Raw genomic sequence first — 22,047 nt, 5'->3', positions numbered from 1 at the left:
CTGTGTGACTCAGCACTAAACAATTCTGCTGAAACAACTAGTTGGCCCTTCTGCACCTATGGAGGTAAATGCCAACCGAGCCTTCATAGGCAGTGGCCACAGGATTGAAACAGGGCAAGGGCGAGCCAGTCAGGACCCACCCTTTGCATTGGTCACCCGGCAAAGGGAAAGAACTGTCACCATTTGCATGGGATACCACCATGGCAGAGAACTGACATCACCAGAATGCGGCGGAGGAGATAACTTCATTGAAACCAGCGGCGACAGGTGTGTAACCCCCTAGCCTTCCCTCTCCACACAGCAGGAAACCTTAAGGGCCCCTCCCAGCTCTCCTGTGAGCGCGATAGCCAGACTGAGGGAATCAGGAGTGGCGCAGGACCTGCGGCGCGGAAATCCCGGCTACCGCTCCCACCAGTGCTGACAACTGAGGTCTCTTGCACCAGCTACCGGGGGCGTGGCTACTGGAGGGCAAGCAAATTTCGCTGAGCGTTCTCAGCCCCAAGCTCTACAAACTTAGGGTCTAAGGGAATGGCAAATAGGGAGAGTGTGCCCAGTCGTTCATGAAAACAGGGCTCCCGGGAGCAGCAGACCTGGCGTGTAGCCAGTATTGTGGTGAGCGTCACCCGTGAGCGGGGCCTGGCTTGAGGAAAAGTGGGGAAGTGACTAGACACAAGAGAAGGCCCTAGGCACTCAGGATTGGAGACCCGCCCAGTCTGGGAGGAGGAGCTGCTGCACAGTGATTGGTTCCCACGTGTTGAGAGGAGAAGCTTGGCCCGGTGGGCACAGCTCCACCTACTGGAAGAGAAGTTAATCAAACTCTAAGACTGCATTTATTAATTTTTTTTTTTTAATTTGGGTTTATTTTTCATTTTCATTTTTTTTGTTCTTGTTTTTAAAATTTCATTTTTTAAATTTTTTTAATTCTTTTTAAAATTTAATTTTTGTTTTTTTATTATTTTTTTAATTTTTTTTTCTTTTCTATTTTTTTCTTTTGTCTTTTCATTTCTTTTCAATTTTCTTATTCCCCCTTCCTTGAATTCTACCTGCTTACTCTCATTCTCTTTAGAAGCATCAAATAAATTTATAGGAGTAAACAGTAACTCAGCAGTCAAACAGAACAAGAAGTAACATGAGCAGCATGAAAAAGCAAGGAAGAAAAGGACTACAAACAATGCAGGACAGCCTAAATATTCAGGAGGACCTAGAGTCATCAGAAAAATGGTCATATAAAGAACTCAAGGAATACCTTAGACAGATGGAATGGAACCTTAAAGAGGATATGAGACAGCAAATTCAAACACTGAAAGAACACATTGACATTGAATTACATAAACAGATAAAAGAAGAAGATAAGCATCTTTATCAGGAGATAGAGATTATAAAAAAATCAAACAATAATTCTAGAAATGCAGGAAACTATAAACCAAATTAAAAACTCAAATGAGAGTATCACTAACAGAGTGGAGCAAGTAGAAGCCAGAACGTCAGATAATGAAGACAAAATATATCATCTTGAAAAGAGTCTAGCCAACTCAGAAAGGCTGGTAAAAAATCACGAGAAAAACATCCAAGAGATATGGGATAACATTAAAAAAACCTAACTTAGGAGTCATCGGGATAGAGGAAGGTATAGAGATTCAAACCAAGGGAATGAGTAACCTGCTGAATGAAATAATTACAGAAAACTTTCCAGAAATAAAAAAGGAAACGGATATACAAATTGTAGATGCATACAGGACACTGAGCATACAAAATCACAGTAGACCAATGCCAAGACACATTGTTATGAAGATATCCAATATACAGAACAAAGAGAAAATATTAAAAGCTACAAGAGAAAGGAGGCAGATTACATTCAGGGGTAAACCAATAAGGTTAACAACGGATTTTTCATCACAGACGCTGAAAGCGAGAAGATCCTGGAAAAATGTATTTTAAACTCTGAAAGACAATGGATGCCAACCAAGAATTCTGTATCCAGCAAAATTAAGCTTCAGGTACGACAACGAAATAAAAATCTTTCATGATAAACAAAAGTTAAAAGAATTTGCAGCCAGAAAACCAGCATTGCAAAGCATCTTGAGCAAAACACCACATGAGGAAGAAATGAAAAACAATAACCAAAACCATCAGTGGGAAGTGCCTCAGTAAAGACAGAGGGCGGGGGGAAAGCTAATCATGGAGACACAAACTAAATTTAAAAAAAAAAGATAAATAATCAAACATGGCTGGAAGTACAAACCATATATCAATAGTAACTCTAAACGTTAATGGCTTAAACTCTCCAATAAAGCAACATAGGCTGGTAACATGGATTAAAAAAACAAATCCAACAATATGCTGCCTCCAGGAGACACATCTAATTGGAAAAGACATACACAGGCTGAAGGTGAAATATTGGGAAAAAATATACCACGCACACGGTCCTCGTAAGCAAGCAGGGGTGGCCATCCTCATATCGAATAAAATCGACTTCAAGACTAAGTTAATCAAAAGGGATAAGGAAGGACATTATATACTCTTAAAAGGAACCATTCACCAACAAGACATAACAATTATCAATATTTATGTACCAAATAATGGTGCTGCGACATTCATAAAACAAATTCTCCTCAAGTTCAAGAATCAAATAGACCACAACACAATACAATAATTATGGGTGACTTCAACACACCTCTCTCACCATTGGACAGATCCTCCAAACAAAATTTGAATAAAGAAATTATAGAACTCAATATCACAATCAATAACCTAGACTTAACTGACATATATAGAATATATCAACCATCATCAAGTGGATATACTTTTTTCTCAGCAGCACATGGATCCTTCTCAAAAATAGACCATATATTATGCCATAGGGCAACCCTCAGTAAATATAAAGGGATGGAGATAATACCATGCATTTTATCTGATCATAATGGAATGAAACTGGAAATCAATGATAAAAGAAGGAAGGAAAAATCCTACATCACATGGAAAATGAGCAATATATTACTGAATGATCAATGGGTTACAGAAGACATAAAGGAGGAAATCAAAAAATTCTTAGAGATAAATGAAAATACAGACACAACATATCGGAATCTATGGGACACAATGAAAGCAGTTTTAAGAGGGAAATTCATCGCCTAGAGGTCATTCCTCAAAAAAAGAAAAAACCAACAAATAAATGAGCTCACACTTCATCTCAAAGCCCTAGAAAAGGAAGAGCAAAACAACAGCAAATGTAGCAGAAGGCAAGAAATAATTAAAATCAGAGCGGAAATCAACGAAATTGAAACAAAAGAAACTATGGAAAAAATTAACAAAACTAAAAGTTGGTTCTTTGAAAAAATAAATAAGATCGACAGACCCTTAGCCATGCTAACGAAGAGAAGAAGAGAGAGAACTCAAATTACTAACATACGGGATGAAAAAGGCAATATCACAACAGATGCTACAGAAATACAGAAGACAATTAGAAATTATTTTGAAAACCTATATTCCAATAAAATAGAAGATAGTGAAGACATCGATAAATTTCTTAAGTCATATGATTTGCCCAGACTGAGTCAGGAGGATACACACAATTTGAACAGACCAATATCAATGGATGAAATAGAAGAAGCAATCAAAAGACTACCAACCAAGAAAAGCCCAGGACCGGATGGGTATACAGCAGAGTTTTACAAAACCTTTAAAGAAGAATTAATACCAATACTTTTCAAGTTATTTCAGGAAATAGAAAAAGAGGGAGCTCTTCCAAATTCATTCTATGAGGCCAACATCACCCTGATTCCTAAACCAGACAAAGACACCTCAAAGAAAGAAAACTATAGATCAATATCTCTAATGAACCTAGATACAAAAATCCTCAATAAAATTCTAGCGAATCGGATACAAAAACACATCAAAAAAATTGTGCACCATGATTAAGTAGGATTCATCCCTGGGATGCAAGGATGGTTCAATATATGGAAATCAATAAATGTTATTCACCACATCAATAGACTTAAAGATAAGAACCATATGATCATCTCGATAGACGCAGAAAAAGCATTCGACAAAGTACAGCATCCCTTTATGTTCAAAACATTAGAAAAACTAGGGATAACAGGAACTTACCTCGACATTTTAAAAGCTATCTATGCTAAGCCTTAGGCTAGCATCATTCTGAATGGAGAAAAATTGAAGGCATTCCCTCTAAAATCTGGAACAAGACAGGGATGCCCTCTATCACCACTTCTATTCAATATAGTTCTCGAAACACTGGTCAGAGCAATTAGACAGGCGAAAGAAATTAAAGGCATAAAAATAGGAAAAGAAGAACTTAAATTATCACTATTTGCGGAAGACATGATTCTATACCTAGAAGACCCAAAAAGGTCTCCAAAAACCTACTAGAACTAATAAATGAATTCAGCATAGTGGCAGGATATAAAATCAACACACATAAATCAAAGGCATTTCTGTATATCAGCGACAAAACTTCTGAAATGGAAATGAGGAAAAACACTCCATTCACAATATCCTCAAAAAAAAATAAAATACTTGGGAATCAACCTAACAAAAGAGGTGAAAGATTTATACAATGAAAACTACAGAACCCTAAAAAGAGAAATAGAAGAAGATCTTAGAAGATGGAAAAATATACCCTGTTCATGGATAGGCAGAACTAACATCATCAAAATGGCGATATTACCAAAAGTTCTCTATAGGTTTAATGCAATGCCAATCAAAATCCCAACAGCATTTCTTGTAGAAATAGATAAAGCAATCATGAAATTCATATGGAAAAATAAAAGACCCAGAATAGCAAAAGCAACTCTAAGCAGGAAATGTGAATCAGGCGGCATAGCGATTCCAGATTTCAAAGTATACTACAGAGCAATAGTAACAAAAACAGCACGGTACTGGTACCAAAACAGGTGGGTGGACCAATGGCACAGAATAGAGGACACAGAGACTAATCCACAAAGTTACAACTATCTTATATTTGATAAAGGGGCTAAAAGCATGCAATGGAGGAAGGATAGCATCTTCAACAAATGGTGTTGGGAAAACTGGAAATCCATATGCAACAAAATGAAACTGAATCCCCTCCTCTCGCCATGCGCAAAAGTTAACTCAAAATGGATCAAGGAGCTTGATATCAAATCAGAGACTCTGCGTCTGATAGAAGAAAAAGTTGGCTCCAATCTACATATTGTGGGGTCGGGCTCCAAATCCTTAATAGGACACCCATAGCACAAGAGTTAATAACAAGAATCAACAAATGGGACTTACTTAAACTAAAAAGTTTTTTCTCAGCAAAAGAAACAATAAGAGAGGTAAATAGGGAGCCTACATCATGGGACCAAATTTTTACTCCTCACACTTCAGATAGAGCCCTAATATCCAGAGTATACAAAGAATTCAAAAAATTAGACAATAAGATAACAAATAACCCAATCAACAAATGGGCCAAGGACCTGAACAGACACTTCTCAGAGGAGGACATACAATCAATCAACAAGTACATGAAAAAGTGCTCACCATCTCTAGCAGTCAGAGAAATGCAAATCAAAACCACCCTAAGATACCATCTCACTCCAGTAAGATTGGCAGCCATTATGAAGTCAAACAACAAGTGCTGGCGGGGATGTGGGGAAAAGGGTACTCTTGTACATTGCTGGTGGGACTGCAAATTGGTGTGGCCAATTTGGAAAGCAGTATGGAGATTCCTGGGAAAGCTGGGAATGGAACCACCATTTGACCCAGCTATTGCCCTTCTCGGACTATTCCCTGAAGACCTTAAAAGAGCATACTACAGGGATACTGCCACATCGATGTTCATAGCAGCACAATTCACAATTGCTAGACTGTGGAACCAACCCAGATGCCCTTCAATAGATGAATGGATAAAAAAAATGTGGCATTTATACACCATGGAGTATTACGCAGCACTAAAAAATGACAAAATCATGGAATTTGCAGGGAAATGAATGGCACTAGAGCAGATTGTGCTAAGTGAAGCTAGCCAATCCCTAAAAAACAAATGCCAAATGTCTTCTTTGATATAATGAGAGCAGCTAAGAACAGAGCAGGGAGGAAGAGCAGGAGGATAAGATTAACATTAAACAGAGACATGAGGTGGGAGGGAAAGGGAGAGAAAAGGGAAATTGCATGGAAATGGAAGGAGACCCTCATTGTTATACAAAATTACATATAAGAGGTTGTGAGGGGAATGGGAAAATAAACAAGGAGAGAAATGAATTACAGTAGATGGGGTAGAGAGAGAGAAGATGGGAGAGGAGGGGAGGGGGGGATAGTAGAGGATAGGAAAGGTAGCAGAATACAACAGTCACTAATATGGCATTATGTAAAAATGTGGATGTGTAACATGTGATTCTGCAATCTGTATTTGGGGTAAAAATGGGAGTTCATAACCCACTTGAATCTAATGTATGAATCATGATATGTCAAGAGCTTTGTAATGTTTTGAACAACCAATAAAAAACAAAACAATATACTGTAATAAAAAAAGAATATTAAAAAAATCAAAGGGTTAAAAAAAATGGCATGCACAGAAAGCTCACTTTTTAAAAAGAGAGATTCAAATAAAAACTATAAGGCATGCTGGGTATGGTGGCGCATGCCTGTAATCCCAGCGATCTAGAAAACAGAGCTGAGAGGATAGGAGGCTAGTCTCAGCAACTTAGAAAGACCCTTCAAAAAATAAAAAGTAAAAAACACGGGGATGTTGCTCAATGGTAAAAAGTGTCCTAAGTTCAATCTTTAGTACCAAAAACACAACAACAAAACTATAAGGCAGTAATGTTTCTCAATTAACAAGGAGACAAAAATGAAAAACTCACATTGAATGGCTAGTCGATCATGAAATAAGGACTTACATCTCCTTATGAAACAAACTTCCTCTGAAAAGAAGGGCAACTTCCTATAACTTTTTTTTTCTATAACCCGCATTTCCTCATGCTGAGAATAGAAACTGCCTCATGCTAAGGAGAGAGAGCAGGGAGTTTTCAAATGACAGATTCTGTTTAACTAAATCTGCATATGCATATCCCCTGTCTTTTGTCCCACTTTGCTTATAAAAGTTTTCTGAGCCCCTGAGACCCCCCAAATAGAGTTATTTGATAGAAAGTTCTCCTCTGTCTTCCTGAAAGGTGCTTTGGAATAAACCTATCTTCCTGTCAATATGAGAATGACGAGTGAGTAAAGTACACTTGTGGGAGTGTGATTTGGCGCAACCACTATGAATAATGCTTCACTACAGACATCAGGTTAGGAAGGTGTTGAAGGATCTGGGGAAATGCCACTAGAAAATGTGCTTCTTTAGCATACCAACGGCTTCAATCCGAAAGCACCTGGTGAACAGCGAATGCAGAGAGGGACTTTCTCCAAACTCCCCTTGTTTGCCTGAAGGTAGATCCTCCAAAGGGAACACCCCAGTCATCAGTCCCAGGAGTTTCATAAACCAGGAAAAATAAACTCCTATCAGCAGAAAGCAAGACTAGAAATCAGCACGACACATCATCTATCAGCTATTCTTATAAGAGCCTGTCTTAGTCTGTTTTCTGTTGCTTTAGCAAAATATGGGAGGTTTATTAAAAGAAACAAAGGTTTATTTATTTAGCTCATAGTTCTGGAGGCTGGCAAGTTCAGGAGCTTAGCGCTCCATCGTAACATGAAAGGGGCCATCACATGGTAAGACCAAGCAAGCATGCATGCTAGCTTGGGTCTCTAGCTTCCTCTTTTTACCAAGTCACTAATGCAGTCATGGGAATCCCCACAATCATGAGTTCATTTAACCCTATTTATCTCCCAACAGCCCCGCCTCTCTTATTTCACTATTAAATATCACTAATTTATGACTTTGGGGTTAACATATAAAAAGTTCTAGCATATGAACTTTTGGGAGATGCACTCAGAATATAACAGGACCCATTCATCTTTCCTAAAAACCACTTAACTCTCCCTAAGTGGCCTGTATCCTCTCTCCCTCCCCACATATAAAGAGGCTACACAAGCTCTTAAATCTCCCTGGTTTTTCGTGTATTCACTTTTCATTCTTCTGAGACCCTGGTGCACATAATAAACTTGCATACCTTTTCTCTTTTAATCGGCCCATTGTCAGTTTATGTTATCGAGAATCATTCTTAGGGATCTATTGACACATGTAGCATTGTGCATAATGGAAAATGACTTGAGGTGACCTAAATAGCCATCATTAAAAGGCCATTAAAATATTTATCATGAATCCTTAAGTAAAACACTTCACAGTCGTTAACAAGATGTGGTGAAGCGGAGTGTGGCTGACACTTGCCTGTAGTCCCAACTGCTCTGGAGACTCAGGCAGGAGGATCACTTGAACCCAGTAATCCAAGGCCAACCTGGCAACCTAGCAAGATCCCATCTCAAAAATAAGTAAATAAACAAACAGATGAAGAGTCATTGTCTTTCTGTGTGTATTTAATATGCAACATCCCCAAATCATATTCATGAATATGCTAAGTTATACATAGCAGATGGTACGTTACATGAGATATTGCTAATATACAAGATATTGCTGATAGTGGAAGCCCTTGAGAAAAGGAACTGAGAGACCCAGGAAAGTGGGTGAGAGAAATGGTCACTTTTCACTGTATATTTTGGTATCGGGTTTTTTCTTTCTTTTTTTCTTTGTGATACTAGGGATTGAACCCAGAGACTAACTGAGCCACACCCCAGCCCTTCTCCACTTACCATTTTGAGACAAAGTGTCTCTAAGTTGCCCATGCTGGCCTTGAACTGGGGATCCTCCTGCCTTAGCCTCCCGAGTTGCTGGGATTAAAGGCATGAGACACCACACCCAGCTACTTTGATATCTTTTGACTGTTTTACCCTATATATTTGTTACCTAATTTACTTAAAGATTTAAAGAAAAAAATGAAAATTGCACCACTATGAGGACAGCTTATGAGTGGTTAATTTTAGGAGAGAGGAGATTAACAAAAATAAAACAAGACATTGTTTTCACTATAGCCAAACTTCTGTCCATATGTTGTAATGCTATGCAGAGCTCAAAAATTAATGATTCGAATATGGCTGATTTATATAGTGGCCCAGGGACCCTCGGGGGGCAAACAATCAAGACCTTGGCTTTCTTTTATTATCTTCCAATGGATACATGTAGTTCCAACTGGGTTTGTCTACTTGAAAATTTAAAAAATAAATAAAATAAAATAAAAGTAGGTGATTTAAGTTAACCACTCTCACCATGAAACAGGATGTTAATTTCAGATATCTAAGGATCCAAATCATGACCACTTGTGCTTGAGATTGAAACCTCCTGAAACAGTCACCCTAGTTTTATAAGTGGATAGCTGCATGTGGGTATGCGCATGTATACTAAAAAGCACTGGGAAGAAAGAATTATGACCGGAAATGCAGCCCAGTGTCCACATGCTACATCAATACAGTAATGTCCCCCAGTCTGTTCCCAGATTTCTGTATGCAATGATTTGCAAAGTGATTTTGTCATTCCCCAGTAAAGAGGTAGAGACTATTTTTCCCATTTGCATTTGGGCACGTCCGTGTGACTTACTTTGGTCAGTGGGACAATAGGAGGCTTGAAAGAGAGAATTTTTTAGGAGGCTTGAAAGGTGTTCTCATAACCCTATGTTGGACATTGTTACGGACTGAATGTTTGAGTTCTCCCAAAATTCACCTATTGAACCCTAAAGCCCAATATGGTCACATTTGGAGATAGAGTCCTTAATTAAATTTAAGTCATTATGTTTAAATGAAGCCACAGGGTGGGGCCTTTATGCAATAGGATGGATGTCCTTATATGAGACACCAGAGAATGTGGGGTCTTTCCCAGCACATTCCTCTAAGTAGTCATGTTAGCACACAGCAAATGACAGCTGCCTACAAGCTGCCTATCAGCTAAGAGAAGAGGGCTCTGAGTGAAATCTGCTTTGTTATATCCTGACCATGGACTTACCAGCCTCCAGATCTGTGAGAAAATTAAGCCACCTAATCCATGCTTTTTGCTGTTGTTATAGCAGCCCAAGCAGACTCATACAGACGCCCCATGCTGTCACCATGGAAAAGAACAAATACCCTCTTTTGTGGTCTAGACCAGTTGAAGTTAAGTTAAGTGATTCTATTTTCTTATTTTGTGGATGAGGAAACAGAGAAGGACTTGTTACCTTCTGCCCACGTAGAAGGTCCTGGAAGACCATTTCATCTCCCCCAAAGCAAGTCAGTGATAAGGAAAGAAGGTCTAGAAAGGCATTAGGGCCTGAGAAAATTATATGGGGAACAGAGCAGTGGAGAGGAACAGAGAAGCTGGTATAGTATCATAATTCCTTAATCTTGGGTTGTCTGTTTAAAAATAGAACTTCCACAGGACTTGAAAATACTGGCTGAAATATTTACTAATTGGAAAAAAAAATTAACTGATGAATTCCCCAAATTCCTTTTAATTGGTGTTAATAGATAAGTCTAAGGAAGTGCTTTGCACAAGCTTAAAAGTTTGCATAGAGATTCTGGTGTGCTTATCCTGAATCTGATAGACTGAATGAATATCAGCGTGGTGCAGGGGTGTATGCCTGTAATCCCAGCTACTCTGGAGGCTGAGGCAGAAGCATGCTGGCCACAGGTTGGGACACAGGCTGAGACTGTCAACTAGAGCACATGCATATGACCTCTCACTATTGCCGAACCTGAGCAATTTAGTGAGATCCTGTCTCAAAATTAAAACAAAAATAAAAATTAGAAGAACTGGGGGGGGGGTGTAGCTTAGTGGTAGAGCACCCCTGGGTTTAGTATCATGAAAATAAATAAGTAAATAAATAAATAAAGCAATAAGATAATAAAGAAACACTGAGTTAAGACTTGTGGAGGATAGTCTCAGGGAGATAAACCCGGCTCCTGGAATCACTTTTTTCATTAAAACATTTGCAGATTCTTGAGGGCAGCTGAAGGTTTGTATTTTTTTTAAGAGAGAGAGAGAGAAAGAATTTTTTAATATTATTTTTTAGTTTTTTCGGTGGATACAACATCTTTTATTTTATTTTTATGTGGTGCTGAGGATTGAACCCAGCACCCCGTGCATGCCAGGCGAGCACACTACCACTTGAGCCACATCCTCAGCCCCAAGGTTTGTATTTTTTATAGTCATTTGGGGTTAGGAGAGTGGATTCCAGTCATGGGTTGGAATATGTGGTGGTGTGTGCAGAAATTTTAAAATCATGGCTGCAGATTCTTTGCTATTTCCCCCTTTAGAGGTAGGCTCTGTGTCCTCTCCTCTTATATCTGGGCCAAATTTGTGGGACACTAGCCCACCATAACATGGTGGCAGATCATTCCCACTCACTCTGGAGTCTAGGCTGACATGAGAAAAATATGACTACTTTCAAGTCATTGTGCTCTGAGGAAATCCACAGAGAGAGGTCATCTGCATGTGCTCTAGTTGACAGTCTCAGCTGGGATCCCAACCCGAAGCCATAATCAACCACAAGCCATGGGTGATGTTGTCTCCTTATGACTCAAATAATGGATCCAAGAATTCAAAAACAAGTCACTGCTCTTGTGAGAGCAGAGTAACTAGTAAGAAATGGATCAATCAAAGAGAAATGATCACACCAAATTGTTTTAGTTGACTTAAATCTACCTTACATATATCTTATTCTATTGTGTATAAACTGTGTCTATTAAAAATTATGGAGTTGTATTCAATGCTTTGACTTTTAAGTTAAAAGTGAAGCATGGAGAAATGGGTCCGCATTTCTATCTCAAATGACCACAATTGGAAATAGTGGCATATTGTAGAATCAGTGGTGTGGTGGCAGTGTTGCCCTCTGCAGGGGACCTTGCAGAGTTGTGGAGTACGGGAAGAAATTGTTGGCTTTTAGAAAGTTTTCCTTTCCTTTTCTTCTAAGTTTTTTTTTTTTCTTCTCTTTCTGTAAATCCAGTCTATATTATTGATGGAAAAGGTGATAGCAAGAAAGGGAAAACAAAAAGAAATCACAGACACCCACCTGGTGCCTTGTGGGACCAGCAATAACACAGCAGAGCCACACCAGTGGAGCCAAGGACCCCAAAGAGTCCCCCAAGAACTTTGGCTGTGACATGGCTTTTTCTATGTCCATCGGGTCCTGAGGGAAGAAACCAGGGCTTCAGCTTCAGAAGGTCAAACCTTGGGCCCTGGAGCCCGACAATGCTAGGAAGGAATGGTACGTGGCAAATGGAGGTTCAGTGGATTAGACGAAGGGGAATGGAGGGGAAGGGAGAGAGATCAGGGAAAAGACAGACGGTGGGATGACTCGGACACAAGTTTCCTCTATACATACATGAATCTCACCATCAGGTGTGTACACAAGAAATTAATTTAAAAGGTAACTATGGGTAAAGGGCGGAAAGATCAATAGAGGGGAGGGAGGGGGGGAGGGGGAGGGGGAGGGGAAGGAGAGGTGCTGAGATCTGAATTAGAATCAGATAGATCCCATGCTTGAATAATTATGTCAAAATGGATTTCACCGTCATGTCTAACTAAAAAGAACCAATACAATAATAAAAAAGAAAAAAACAGGTAGATACAAATTCAGGTAAAAGCTGATTTAAGTGTAGACTATATTCTTGTGGTTGGGAGGAGAAAATCAGATTTTAGACACTGAGACTCCCCTTCCCGCCTCTCCACACACCACAGACATCACCCTCCTGTCTTCTGAAATCCCAATATTGTACCAATAAGGACAGGTGGGGCAGTCATGGATCATAGTACGTCAAGTATCTAGGGGCCCCGAGCCCACCTGAGATGAGGAGTAACAGGGCCTTGCTGCGCTGGGCACCCTGGCCATTGTCGGCCTCGCAGGAGTAGTTTCCAGAATGTTCTGCGGTCAGAGAGAGGTTGAAGGATGCTCCTCCCCCAGAGGGTGCCGAGCTGTTCCCCAGGATGACGTCCTCAAGATAAAACTGGTACAGGATCGGGGGAGAGCCCCTCAGGGCCTCGCAGTGAAGCTCCACCACGTCCCCCACCTCAGCCTGGGCCCTGGGAGCCCCGAGGGTGAGGACAGGGCTGGACACTGGAACTGAGAGGCACAAGAAGATCATCAGTGGATCTGTGAAGCGGCAGCAGAACCCCACACCCCACACTAGGGCTGCAGCCCAGGCCAGGGGTCCTGTTTATCATTCTCACATTTCACCGCACCAAACAGAGACACTTTCCTCAACAGTGTGCAGTTGCCCTTGAACAAGGTGTCTGTTAGTGTGCCAACCCCTGTGCCATCAAAATCCACCTATCACTCTGGACTCCCCTAAAACTCATCCACGAGTCGTCTCCTGTTGGCTGGAAACCTTACCAATGGACAACCGATGAACATACGTATTGTATGTTATATTATCTGATACAGGGAAAAATAGTCCAGAACCATGAGAAATCACAATTTCCTGGAGAGATAGATGAACTGCTCATGAGCTGACTGGAATTAATTACAGGGTGCTTAAGTGCACACTTGCAATACTTGATCTCACGGCAATGGCACCAGCAGGTGACTCTGAAGTTACTAGAGCACCACAGTAGGCACACAGTTAATCTTATGCAAGTTTACTTTCATGCCGCACCCTGACTTTTGTTTACGCTTCTCTCCACTGTGAATGGTACGGCGTCCAGCCTGCATTGTGTAAGTTTTGACAGATTTCAGCTTATTATAAGATTTGTCTGTACTTTATGATAGTAAATAATAAAACAGATTATTATTTACATATGTTTTAGGCATTCATGGCATGCCTAACTTAAAATTTTTTTTTGAAATATTTCTAGGCTACATGGTTTATGGTTGGTCTGTGGATTTTTTTTTTTTCTCAAATTGCTGTAAATCTAAAGAAACAAAACAAAACAAAACCCAGGTTTGTGGTATGAGCAGAAATGTGCAGGTCGAACCCATATTGTTCAAGGGTCAATTGTATCTAAAGATTTGGAAGAATATTGGTTCTGTGATACTGTCTAGAGATAGGGTGATTTGTTGTTCTCATTTTATTTATTTATTTATTTATTTTAGACCAATCCTTCCATGCAAAAAAAGATGTCCATTTAGTTTTCATGGCTAATCCATCTTCAAATTGTCTTCACAACACTGATCCCTGAGACCACCTGGGATTTCCTCATGCTACCTGGGTACCATGGTCTTAGCTTTAGCACGTTCAGCAGAGATGAATGAGAACATAACTCACTTCTCACAAGAATGTTCAGCACCTGGCTCTGGACAGGATCATGACCATTGTCAGCTCGACAGAGATATTTCCCGCCATCGCTCTCCTTCACAGCTGGGATCTCCAGCTCTGCTGACAAGGACCCCTGGGTCTTCTTTCCTAGACGGGTTCCTGTGGCCTCTCTGTGCCAGGAGAATGTGATGTTTCCTGTGCCCTCAGCCACGGAGCAGAGCAGGACCAGCTTCCCACCTTCTATCACTTGTCCCCCAGGGGCCTGGGTCTCCAAGCTCACTTTGGAAACGGGGACTCCTAGATGGGTATAAAATGACATGTGAGAAACCCTGACTTCAGGAGACTCTGAGAACAGCTGATAGACTGATTCCGTTCTCCAATGCAAGGTGTGGGAACATGGGGATTGCATCTGTACTCCATGATAAGCATTCCTACAGAGATAGGGAGTCCATGAAAAATATCCTTGAAGAACATTGTTCTTGGCTAATTTCACGGGTAGCAGTAATTACAGATTTTTGTGATGAATTATCCATTTCATGAGATGGGAAACTTGAAATTTTTTCTGGATGAGTCACTTTGCAGACAGTGGCCCTTTACACAAAATGAAGAGGGACACTGGTATCGTCAGCCCCCCCCCCCTCCACCTTGCAAAAGGCATATTTTTCCTCTAATAAAATCGCAATAAAAATTCTTCTATTACTCTTGGTTTCAAGGCTTAAATCACAACCTCTCCACTGAGTTCTGTTCTGTTCACTTTGATCTCTGCTTTCTCTGATGCTTCATTTAGCCCCACAGGCCTCTGTAGTATCACTTAGCCTTCAGATTTGTGACCCCAGCATGTGGGCATTGGAAAAGCCAATGAACAGCAGGTGTCTTGCTTTTTAAAGTGCCCAGACCACTGCTCTTTGCTAATAAAGAAGAGAAAAATGATAAGAAGCTTAGTCTATTCCTGATTCTCAGAAGACAGATGTCAAGAGCAACTTGGAATGTCTCTATCTGGGTTCCTGCTTTCCACAAGGACAGGCGTTGCACAAAGAAGGAAAAAGACTATAAATCCAAGTTCCAGTGCTCATCTCTTTCCCCCCTGGGCTCAACCTTGCCGATACTTACTCCGCACATGAATCTGGGATGGAAGGCTCTGTTTTCTGATCCTGTGACTCACTGTTTCTGCCTGGCACCAGTAGGACCCTGAGTCCTCTGTCCCCAGGGCGGGAATCTGGAGCTCTGGGGAGCTGCTCCAGCCTGACCCCAGAACCTGATCGTTTCTGAAGAAGCAGAACCGGAACTGGACATCTGACCTCTCTGGAGGGAGCTGAGTCTGACAGGTCAGGGTCACTGGACTTCCCTCCGTCGGCTGATAGGAGCTCGATGTCAGCACAGGACGCGGGAACAGCTCTAGAGAGAAGGAAAACAATAGTCCCAAGAGCAGTGAGATTCAGGTTCCTGCTGAAAAGTTCTGGGTGAGAAGTGGCCGCAGGAAACAGGTGATTCAGGACCAGACACATTCCCCTCTGTGTCTCCTCTGCATGCTCAAATAGCAAGCGCGTCAGTGCACATTGGGTCCTTACTTGGGCAGCTTCCTTCTGCCAGATACCCATTCTGCTCCGTCCCCAGCCTCCTGCCCTGCCCATCGCACACAAGAGTGAAGGTTTTTACCTTGAACTGTGATCTTTACTTTTTCTGAAGATGTTTCCCGTCTCAGAAAGGTCTTAGAAGCAGCAGTACAGAAATAAATGCCGCTGTCACTCAAAAGCGCACTTTGTATAGGGAAGCTTGAGTGTTCATCGGAAGAAGAGAACTTTTTCCCGTCCTTATAGAAACTTATCTGTTTTTTTCTGTTGTTTTCTTCCCAGCACGTCAGAACAATACTGTCTCCTTCAAAGACAGAAGAGGGCGCCAGGAGGGTCAGCCCATCTGCAAAGGAAGGAGGGAAACTCTATTTACCATTCCTGAAGGGAACCCCGATGTCCCTCCTTGCTCTTGGGCAGTGAAGTGTCAGGCAGAGCCTCTACATCTTTAGACAAGAGGAAGGTGCAAAGTCAGACCTTCATTACTAAGCGTTGCATACCATTTTTCCTTAGGGGGTGTGTTAGTCAGCTTTTCGACACTGTGATCAAAATACCTGGTACGAACAACTTTAGAGGCACAAAAGTTATTTGATTCAAGATTACAGAGGTCTCAGTACATGGCTGACTGACTCCATTGTCCCGGACCCAAGGTGAGGTAGAACATCATGGTGATATGGCATAGAAGAAAGATGCTCAGTTCATGTTAGCTATCAAAAGTTTAATCCACTTGCTGAATTAATCCACTGATGAGGTCAGAGCCCAAGTCATTGCCTAAAAGCCCCACCCTTGAACCATGTCGCATTGGGGATCATACTTTCAAAACACAAGCTTTGGGGGGATATTCCAGATCCAAATCATAACAGGAGAATCTTAGTTCAGGCTGTTGTAACTAAACACCACAAACCGAGTGGCTTTTCAACAATGAGAATTTACTTCCCTTACGTCTGGAGGCTGGAAGTCTGAGGTCAGGTGCATCTTTCAGGCTGTAACTTGCTGACTTCTCATTGTATCCTCACATAGGGCAAAAATAACTCACTGGCTTTCTAGATTCATCTTAAAAGGAACCAACTTAGATGAATAAAGAAAATGTGGTTTATATACACAATGGAATATTACTCAGCCTTAAAGAAGAATGGAATTATGGCATTTGCAGGTAAATGGATGGAACTGGAGAATACCATTCTAATAAAAATAAGCCAATCCCCCAAACCCAAAGGCTGAATGTTTTCTCTGATATGCAGATGCTAATTCACAATGTGGAGAGGTGGCTAGGGAAAAATAGAGGTACTTAGGATTAGGTAGAAAGGAGTGAAGGGAGGGGAGGTGGTATGAGGGTAAGGAAGGAGAGTAGAATGAATCGGACATTATCACCCTATGTACAAATGTGATTACATGACTGATGTGATTCTACATCATGTACAACCAGAGGAATGAGAAATTCTACTCCATTTATGTGTGATGTATCAAAATGCATTCTACTATCATGTATAACTAATTAGAACAAATTAAAACATCTAATAAAAGAAAAAAAAATATTTATTCCATTTCCAAGGGCTCCAATCTCATGCTTAATTGTATCTCAAAGCTTTTACCTCCAGTCAGGTGTGGTGGCCCATGCCTGTAATCCCAGTGGATTGAGAGGCTGAGACCAGTTCACAAGTTCAAAGCCAGCCTCAGGAGAGGCGAGGTGCTAAAAAACTCAGTGAGACCCTGTCTCTAAATAAAATACAAAATAGGGCTGGGGATGTGGCTCAGTGGTTGAGTGCCTCTGAGTTCAATCCCTGGTACCCCTCCCCATAAAAAGGTTCTTAACTCCAAAAACCATCCCATTAGGATTAGAGTTTCAACATGTACTTTTGGTGGAGGTAGTTGGGACAAGAACACTCAGTCCATCCAGGAATTTAATCTAATTTCGCTCCTGTCAGTTCACTTATTTGCGGTACCAGGCTATGTTCTGTGTTAGTGACACTTCCATTACATTTTAGGATTATAGGTGAGAACTTTGACCTTCAGGTAAATCACTAAGGCATCACAAATAAAAAATTTTCCTTAGCACTATTTGATTGTATCGTGACTGCCTGTCTCTGGGTGTGTAGCAGAAGGAAGGAGAGGTGTTGGCTCGTAGAATACCACTGCAGAATCACAGCCAACAGGCCACAGGAGGATTGTGGAATTTGCGATTATAATTTTTGAGAAAGCTTGTGCTTTATTATTGGATGCTCCAGGAAAATCATCATGACCCGTTGGGCATTAGAAGACAAACTTTTTTTTAAGTGGGTTTAATTGGATTTATTTATGGAGTACTGCTAGGCAGTGACTGAATGGGGGTAATTAGCATATCCATCACCTCAAACATCCATCATTCTTTTAAACCACTAGTATACACTTCCTTCAGAAACTGGAAAAATAATTCCTGGGGAAAGAAATTTGTTGGGAAGAGGAAACATTCTGAGTCATTGGTTAAGGACCCTAGTGACAAATAGTAAAATGGGCAGCCTCACAGGTAGAGGCCTGCTGCAGAGAGAGTCTTTGGGTCAGTTGATTCATTATCTCAAACTCCTTAAGGGTCAGAATTCCCCAAGAGTTAGCCACAGGGCAGAGAGCAGAAGGGACTAGAGGATGCTAAAGACATGCCATTCGCCCAGTAAGTGGGCACAGCAGGGTGAGCTGCCCGCAGCAGCCCGTGGAGGAGTCCGCTAGGGAGAGGGCATACAGCTGGGACGCACAGACGTGAAGGGGCAGCGAGAGTGCTTCATTGTCAAGAGTGACTGGCTAAGGGTCAGGTCACACTGCTTTGAATCCAGGTCTCCTGAATGATCTCGGACAGAGCACTTTAGCTTTCTCTGCCTCCGTTTGAACAGTGAAGAATATCTGCCTCTCATCGGGCTGTCTTAAGGATTCTGTGAAATAACCCTAGAACCGAGCTTGCCTCTCCGGACCCCTCGGTTAACGATGAGGGTAGTTGAGGGGCAGGGGTTTGTTGCCGAAGCTAATGATGACAGAGGAAGAATAAGAGGTTATCATGGCTGCAGTTCAAAAGCAACGGAAATAGTGGGTTTCAAGTCTGCAAGATGGGGTGTACACGGGGAGCCTGAGGGGTGACGGTGGCTTGAGTCAAGCCTCTTAGGAGTGGCATCGTAAGGAGTGGGCTTGAGCTGGCGCACAGCTTCACCAGGGAACCCCAGAGCTGGCACAGTGTTTGTGTTGGAGTCTGTGTCCACTTGCTTCCAGGGCTGCTGTGACTACTCCCACAACCTGGCCATTAGGAAGCCTCAGCAGAAGTGTGACCGACTCTCCTTGGCTCTGGTGTGGTCCATTCTGGGTACAATAGCTCTGGTGGACAGAGATGGATCAGAGGCCCTGGAAGGGCAGCGTGAGGAAGCCCTAATGCTGACTGTTCATCCTCAGGGGGTTCCAAACCCTCTAGCAATGAGGAGGCTTAGACTACTAGATGGACAGGAGCAGGGGAGGTGTGGGAAAGGAGATGCAGGCTGCGCGCCATGGGGCAGCACACAACTGGCCGCTACATTGCCCAGGGAGCACCTCCTTGCAGGCAGACAGCTCCCTGTCAATCTGGAGAAAACGGGTGCAGGCCACTGGGGTGATTGCCAACAGGGTGAAACTGACCTTAAGGAGGGTAATGGCTGGAACTTCCCCCAAATGAATAATTCATAGAACGGGGAGGAACCTAAGCAGACCATAAACGTCCACAGCCAGAAGCTGTGGGCTTTGCCTTCTCCCTTGGGGCAGACACTCCCGCGTTCATTTTGCTAAATAAACCCTTCATCGGTGCCTCTTGTGGAAGTCTTTCTTTTGCAAGAGAAGAATGGATTCGCCCATTGCTGGGTGACAGGATTGATCAAGACCCAGCACGGTCATCCTGAGGGCAGGGGCACCCACAGGAATCCTGCTGGATTATAAGGGAGAATCGCACTGAGCTAACAGCAGTGAGGGGAAGGGGGAGCTCAGGCTGTGAACAGAGAAACCCTTAAGCAGAACAAACAAACGGGACCACAAAAGTGTAACTAGGGTCAGGCTATTTAGAGGCTTTTTGATTTTTGTTTTTTACAAGAATTTCTGTGAAAAAAAATATTTTCAACCGAACAGCAGCAAAAGCAAAAGGCAAATGATATTTCTCAGAGGTTTGCATGCGAGGGGGAAGTTCCCAGGTGGTGCCAGCAGGTTATGGGGTGGGGGGGAGCCGAAAGGAGGAAACGGGCAGAGGGGGGCCACCTTGAGGGTCTGGGTGGAGAGAGTCATTTTCGGCTGCTCTGCAGATTGGCATTTTTGTCCCTTTGCAAGGATGCATTCTCAACAAGCCATGATTTGAATCTGGCCTCTCGGGCTGTGTGACTTCTACTCTTTTCACTACAACAGGCTGAATAAGGTCCTCCCCGTTTTTTTTTGTTTGTTTGTTTGTTTGTTTTGTTTTGTTTTTGTTTTCTTAAGGGAGAGCTCTGAGTGCTCTGAAGACCATCCCGTTTTCTGAGAACGGGGAAGGAAAAGGAAATCAAGTGGCTGTTGCCCTCTTCTGTGAGTGAGGCTGAGGGTGAGTCACCGCAGGCGGCCTGCTCCATGCCACACTGAGACTGAGTAATAGCAGGATTCCCACCTGTTGTCAGAAACCAGCTCAGCGCTGAGACTTCTGCACATGACCGCCCAGACAGGTGGAAAGGGAAGCAGAGTGACCACCATGGCACGGGGGCCTTATGTGGCTCAAAATGAATGCAGGAGACGAGACTTGATGATGAAGGCCCGGCCAGGACTCTGAAGGTGTCCCTGGACACTCCTATTCCATTTAGGGTGAAATTGGAGATCTGCTTATCCCAGAACAGTTTCCAGGAGCCCAAAAGAGCTCCTTCCACTGATCCCATCACTGGAGAGGCAAGAGAACAATTCTCTCTTTCTTTAGATTTAGTATTCCGTATATTACAGATAAAATGTTTTCCTTACCTACTCTCTTTATTGAACACAGCTTTAAATCAAAACGATCGAGATGGAATTAGTCACACAATTTTAGAAAAGCACTACGTGTTTTTTTTTAAAAAAAAAAACAAAACTAAATAATGAGTCTAGAGCAGGGGTTGGCAATGGACTGTGAGTCACGGATGTCCCGTTTTGGTAAATAAAGTGTCATTGGAACTTAGGCATGGCCCCCTGTCACTTACATATGATCCCTATCAGCTTTTCTGTCGGGAGGATAGGGTCCAGGAGTTAGGCCAGCGACCAGAGAGCCCTAAACTATTTACTCTCTGGACTCTTATGGAAAAAAAATTTGCTGCCTCCTGACCCAGCACTAGACAAGCACTGTTGGCACAGGCTGGGTCTGACCACCCAGAAGTGCTGAGCCCTCGGCTTTTCTCTATGAATAACCATCCTCAGAGCTGTGAGCACATTCGGCACTCAGCCAGACAGTACTGAGGAGCTGTAGATATTCTGGATGCAGTCTCTTCTGCAGCCAGCCTGCAGATCCTCTTTGGGATGTTACCTCTCTCCCTGCACCTGGATTCTTAAGGGGTGTGGTGTGATCACCCGGGAGGGTTGGCAGTGTGGGAGCAGAGACTGCATCATCACAGAGTGTGTCAGCCCAGGGGAGTGGTAACATCTGGACGTCTCCACAGTCCTTTTGCCCAACCCTGTGGTGGCCAGTGACTAATATGCCCTAAGGGGGGGGGGACAATAAAAGAGGGTACTCACCTCCCGGTTTGCTGAATGGCACTGTAATGGGAGCAAAAGCCAGAGGTTAGCACAGAACATTTGTGTTCGCAATTTAGAAGTTAAGATCACTCTCAAAGGTTGCTCAAAAATCTTCTGTCCATCTTCCCCCTTTCTCTATTCTCCTACTCCCTCACAACCAGGAATCCAGTCTTCCTCAAACACACAATTAGCCTTGATCACAAGTCAAGCTGTGAGCTGTGGGTATGGCTCAGTGGTGGGGCACTTGTCTAGCATGGATGGGACCCTGCATTCAATCCCCAGCAGCAAATAAACAACAACAAACAAGTCAAGTTGCAAACTCATCCCTTCACCAGAGGCATTGCTAGGAACAAGTCCCATGGACATTGAATGTTTAGTGATTCTCTTCTTTATTTCATTCTCCTTCCCCCACCCCAGGACCCTCCCTCATATCCAAGTTTTTCAAGTACCACATTGCCACATGCCAAGGCAGTCACATTCACGAAGTGTTCATCAGGAAATATATACATGGGGAGAGACGTGAGAATTGAACTCAGCCTAAATCGATACCTTTCCTCAGACTGTATTTTCTATGTTAGAGCCCTTTGAT

General features: G+C 42.4%; 1 protein-coding gene across 1 annotated transcript in view; it reads right to left on the bottom strand.

The window, feature by feature from the left end:
- Positions 1 to 22,047, bottom strand: part of Fcrl2 (Fc receptor like 2) — a 35,344-nt gene that overhangs the window by 12,764 nt on the left and 533 nt on the right. Inside the window, exons 2-7 of the mRNA XM_027920212.3 lie at positions 21,459 to 21,479; positions 15,850 to 16,107; positions 15,304 to 15,588; positions 14,203 to 14,490; positions 12,783 to 13,061; positions 12,012 to 12,128 (exon numbers count right to left, since the gene is read on the bottom strand). Of these exons, the coding sequence (XP_027776013.2) occupies positions 12,012 to 12,128; positions 12,783 to 13,061; positions 14,203 to 14,490; positions 15,304 to 15,588; positions 15,850 to 16,107; positions 21,459 to 21,479 (1,248 nt within the window). The remainder of the gene's footprint in view (positions 1 to 12,011; positions 12,129 to 12,782; positions 13,062 to 14,202; positions 14,491 to 15,303; positions 15,589 to 15,849; positions 16,108 to 21,458; positions 21,480 to 22,047) is intronic.

This window comes from Marmota flaviventris, chromosome 10 (genome assembly GCF_047511675.1).
Source record: "Marmota flaviventris isolate mMarFla1 chromosome 10, mMarFla1.hap1, whole genome shotgun sequence".
Classification (NCBI taxonomy): domain Eukaryota; kingdom Metazoa; phylum Chordata; class Mammalia; order Rodentia; family Sciuridae; genus Marmota; species Marmota flaviventris.
This window is presented reverse-complemented; position numbering and strand designations above follow the sequence as displayed.